The following is a 3,705-nucleotide window of genomic DNA, read 5'->3' as shown; positions in this document are numbered from 1 at the left end:
CCCGACAGCGCGCCCGGACCTGGCCTGCCAGCCGGGGGTCCCGCGAGCAGATCCCGGGGCGGGCAGCCTCCTTTGCGCAGCCTCCGATCGGGGCGGCCAACTTCGCCAGGCGCCTTCCACCCAGCGGGGCCGGTCGGGCAGGGCACCACCATGACCGAGAACTCCACGTCCACTCCCGCGGCCAAGCCCAAGCGGGCCAAGACCTCCAAAAAGTCCACAGACCACCCCAAGTATTCGGACATGATCGTGGCCGCCATCCAGGCGGAGAAGAACCGCGCGGGCTCCTCGCGGCAGTCCATCCAGAAGTACATCAAGAGCCACTACAAGGTGGGTGAGAACGCCGACTCCCAGATCAAGCTGTCCATCAAGCGCCTGGTCACCACCGGTGTCCTCAAGCAAACCAAAGGGGTGGGGGCCTCGGGCTCCTTCCGGCTAGCCAAGAGCGACGAGCCCAAGAGGTCAGTGGCTTTCAAGAAGACCAAGAAGGATGTCAAGAAGGTGGCCACGCCGAAGAAGGCCACCAAACCCAAGAAGGCTGCCCCCAAAGCCTCCAGCAAGAAGCCCAAAGTCACCCCCGTCAAGAAGGCCAAGAAGAAGCCGGCTGCCACGCCCAAGAAAGCTAAAAAACCCAAGGTTGTCAAAGCCAAACCCGTCAAAGCATCCAAGCCCAAGAAAGCCAGACCAGTGAAGCCCAAAGCTAAGTCCAGTGCCAAGAGGACAGGCAAGAAGAAGTGACAGCCAAGCCCTCGCTTGCCGGACACTCCTTCCTCTCTCCTCTTTTCTGTAAATAACTTTCTCCTTTCTTCTCTCTTGATCCTCCTCACCTGCAACCCTTTGCCCATTCTAGTCTGACTGTGTGAGACACAATTCTAATGCCTCAAGAAATTGTGGACGAATTTTTTTTTTTTTCCTTAAGCCAGTCATGCAAGAAGAGCAGCAACACATCTCAACTCGAGGATGAGAATATACTTCTATTTGGTTCTGGACATTTGCTGTCAGTCTTCTGGGGTTAGGGACTTGAGTGGACTTTTGGATTTTCCTGGGTGGCTTGTTTGCTGTGAAGGCAGATGGGGAAGAGAATGGGTGAGGCAGTTTGTTCTGCCCAGGAGCTCCAAGTTGGGCACTCTGGGACTGTTTGCCTTTGGTGGGGGAGTGGGGAGAGAAAGGGTGAAAAACTGGCCACCTGGCAGTGGTTGACAATAGGGGTGTCCAGGCCTGTTTCCTCCTCACTTTTTGTTAGTCTGCCCTGTGGCTTCCCTTTTGTCTTTGGGAGAGAAGGAGGATTAACATCGCTCCCTGCAGAAGCTGTAGCTTCTCCCAGTCAGCTGGGAACTCACCGTGTGGCCGGGGTCTTTCTGTGACTTATGCAAAGTCTCTTAATAAGTGGTAGTAGAAATTTGGGGGGTAAGGGTGGGGAGTCAGTCAATCAAGTGCCTCAGTGTGCCCTATTGAAACTGGGGGTTTTCCACCCATTTGGTGGATTGCATCCTAGAGGAAGACTTTTTTTCTTGTCTGCTCCTCCCGTATTTGGGGTGGCTTTGCTTGGTCTGCTGAGGCTTCAGCCCCAGCTACTTTACAAGCCTCGCGATCTTTTTACTCCTGAGTCTTTGCTAGTAGTGGGGGGCAGGGAGAATAGGACTTAAGTAGTTGGAATTTGCTGAGTAGTTTTAGGTCTGGTGCATGTGTGTCCATGTGTATATAAGCGTAGCTAGGGCGATCCATACGCCTCATACCAGGAGCTGGGAGAAAAAAATCTGTACAGTTGTCTGTCTTATTTTTAATAGGAAGAGTGCGCACTCTTCCTCCCTCCCCTTTTTAAACAAGTGTTATTTGTGCTGCCGGGAAGAATTTGCTGTCGTTGTCATTTTAAAACTTTAAAATAAAATTGGAAAAGGAAGCCCTGAGCGATGTGGTTTTTTCCCCCTCACCTTTAAACTAGAAGAGAACGTGAAACAATTGTGGGAGATCCTGGGTGGGGGCCCAAGCTTTCACCTGAGCTCCGAGGGAGGGGTCCGAGAGGTGACGGAAACAAAAGGACCCGGGGGTTGGGACGTTCTCCGGGCGTCTTGCCTTTGGTGTCCAGGGGGCACCCCGTTTCTTTCCCAAGGTGTCTGGGGGCGGGGCCGGGCGCGCCCCGCCCCCTCGGCTCCCCCCTCCAGTCTCCACTTACGAATCACCTTCAGTCCTCAGCAGCTACCGCCCGGTCACGCCCACAACCCAGGGCCGCCCCGCCCCTTTAAGGTGGCCCCTCTCGCGCTGATTGGTCGTCCGGCCCCGGCCTCCCCACGTGACGGGCAAAGCCCGAGTTCTTAGTGCGCACGGGTCCCGCGGTGTCTCCTGGCGGCTGGCGCGATGTGGGCTGTGGGCTTCTGGCGCGCGGCGGCCTCGGCGGCCCCCCGCGGACGCCGCGCACACTCGGCGCTGGCACAGCTGAGCGGCATCCTGGAGGCGGAGCTGGAGGGGATCCGCGGGTCTGGGTTGTGGAAGGATGAGCGGGTCATCGCCTCCCCGCAGGGCTCGCACATCCACGTGGACGGCATCCCCGGAGGTAACTCCCCTCCCCGCCGGGTGGCGAGGGTCCGTGGGGCTCGCCCAGGAACGCGGGCTCCGGAGCGGCGGGAGCTGGGGGCGCCGCTCCGCCCTCCTCCCGCGGCCGGGGCTCCCCGGGTGTACCCGGTTAAACCCGTTTCCAGGGCGGGAGGTTTTCCCGGGAGCACTTTGTGGTGCCCAGAAAAGTAGGCGGGGACGCAGCCCTGTGAATGCGTGACAAAAAGTCACCGGGCCAGGGAACCGCAAGCGAAGATCCCGTTCCAGATCTAAACTGGTCCGGCGCTACGGCTCGCGCCTGCGGTAATCCTGGCAGCTCAGTAGGCTGAGATCTGGGCATCCTGGGTTAAAGCCAGTCTGGGCAGACAAATCCCCAAGACTTCCTATGTTAATTGGAGATGATCCGATTAAGAAACAAAAAGCTAGAAGAGGAGTGTGTGGTTCAAATGATAGATCAAAAAACCCCACAAAACCGGAGTGAGGGCTGGGAAGGTGGCTCAGTGGTAGAGCGCTTGCCTTGCATGCCTGAGGCCCTGGGTTCGATTCCTCAGCACCACATAAGCAAAAAGAAAAAAGCCGGAAGTGGTGCTGTGGCTCAAGTGGTAGAGCGCTAGCCTTGAGCTGAAGAGCTGAGGGACAGTGCCCAGACCCAGAGTTCAGGCCCCACGACCAGACCAAAAAAAAAAAAAAAGAAGGCTGAGATCTGAGGATCATGGTTCAAAACCAGCCCGGGCAGGAAGGTCTGTGAGACTCTTCTTTCCAGTGAACCACCAGAAAACTGGAAGTGGCACCGAGGCTCAAGTGGAAGAGCACTCACCTTGAGCTGAAGAGCTGAGAGACAGTGCCCAGGCCCAGAGTTCAAGCCTTATGACTGACGGAAAAGAAAAGAAAAGCACACGAACACCAATATTCTGTTGTGGTTGATGCCCGGCAGGGAGGACAGGACTGTAATCGTACAAAGTAATTCACATTTTGGTGCACATTTACTATAACATTCTTGTCATTCAGTACAAACAGTGGACTTTGGACCACCCACCTCTTCCTCACCCCCTCCGGCCTTACCCCTGCCCCCGTGTAAGGACCATTACACCATGACTCCACCCACCCACTCCAGCTGAGAGAGAACTATTTACAGAGTCTAAAGGAATGTTTTTTTTT

General features: G+C 56.1%; 2 protein-coding genes across 2 annotated transcripts in view; both read left to right on the top strand.

Moving 5' to 3' along the window:
* The first annotated feature begins 6 nt into the window (after positions 1–6).
* On the top strand, positions 7–1,897 carry LOC105992095 (histone H1.0). Its single transcript, XM_013024917.1, has one exon. It carries the CDS (start codon positions 151–153, stop codon positions 733–735), a length of 585 nt encoding a protein of 194 aa, XP_012880371.1. The 5' UTR covers positions 7–150; the 3' UTR covers positions 736–1,897.
* A 452-nt stretch (positions 1,898–2,349) lies between these two features.
* The window catches only part of Gcat (glycine C-acetyltransferase), a 6,856-nt gene continuing 5,500 nt past the window's right edge, over positions 2,350–3,705 (top strand). Inside the window, exon 1 of the mRNA XM_013024942.1 lies at positions 2,350–2,548. Coding sequence (XP_012880396.1) covers positions 2,353–2,548 — 196 coding nt within the window. The 5' untranslated portion in view covers positions 2,350–2,352. The remainder of the gene's footprint in view (positions 2,549–3,705) is intronic.

The sequence above is a fragment of the Dipodomys ordii genome, unplaced genomic scaffold (genome assembly GCF_000151885.1).
Source record: "Dipodomys ordii isolate 6190 unplaced genomic scaffold, Dord_2.0 Scaffold79, whole genome shotgun sequence".
Classification (NCBI taxonomy): domain Eukaryota; kingdom Metazoa; phylum Chordata; class Mammalia; order Rodentia; family Heteromyidae; genus Dipodomys; species Dipodomys ordii.
Note: the sequence above shows the minus strand (reverse complement) of the source record. Positions and strands in the feature narration are given on the sequence as shown.

Excerpts from the sequence above, each read along its gene's own strand:
- LOC105992095 (XM_013024917.1), top strand. The coding sequence starts at position 151 with ATGACCGAGAACTCCACGTCCACTCCCGCGGCCAAGCCCAAGCGGGCC.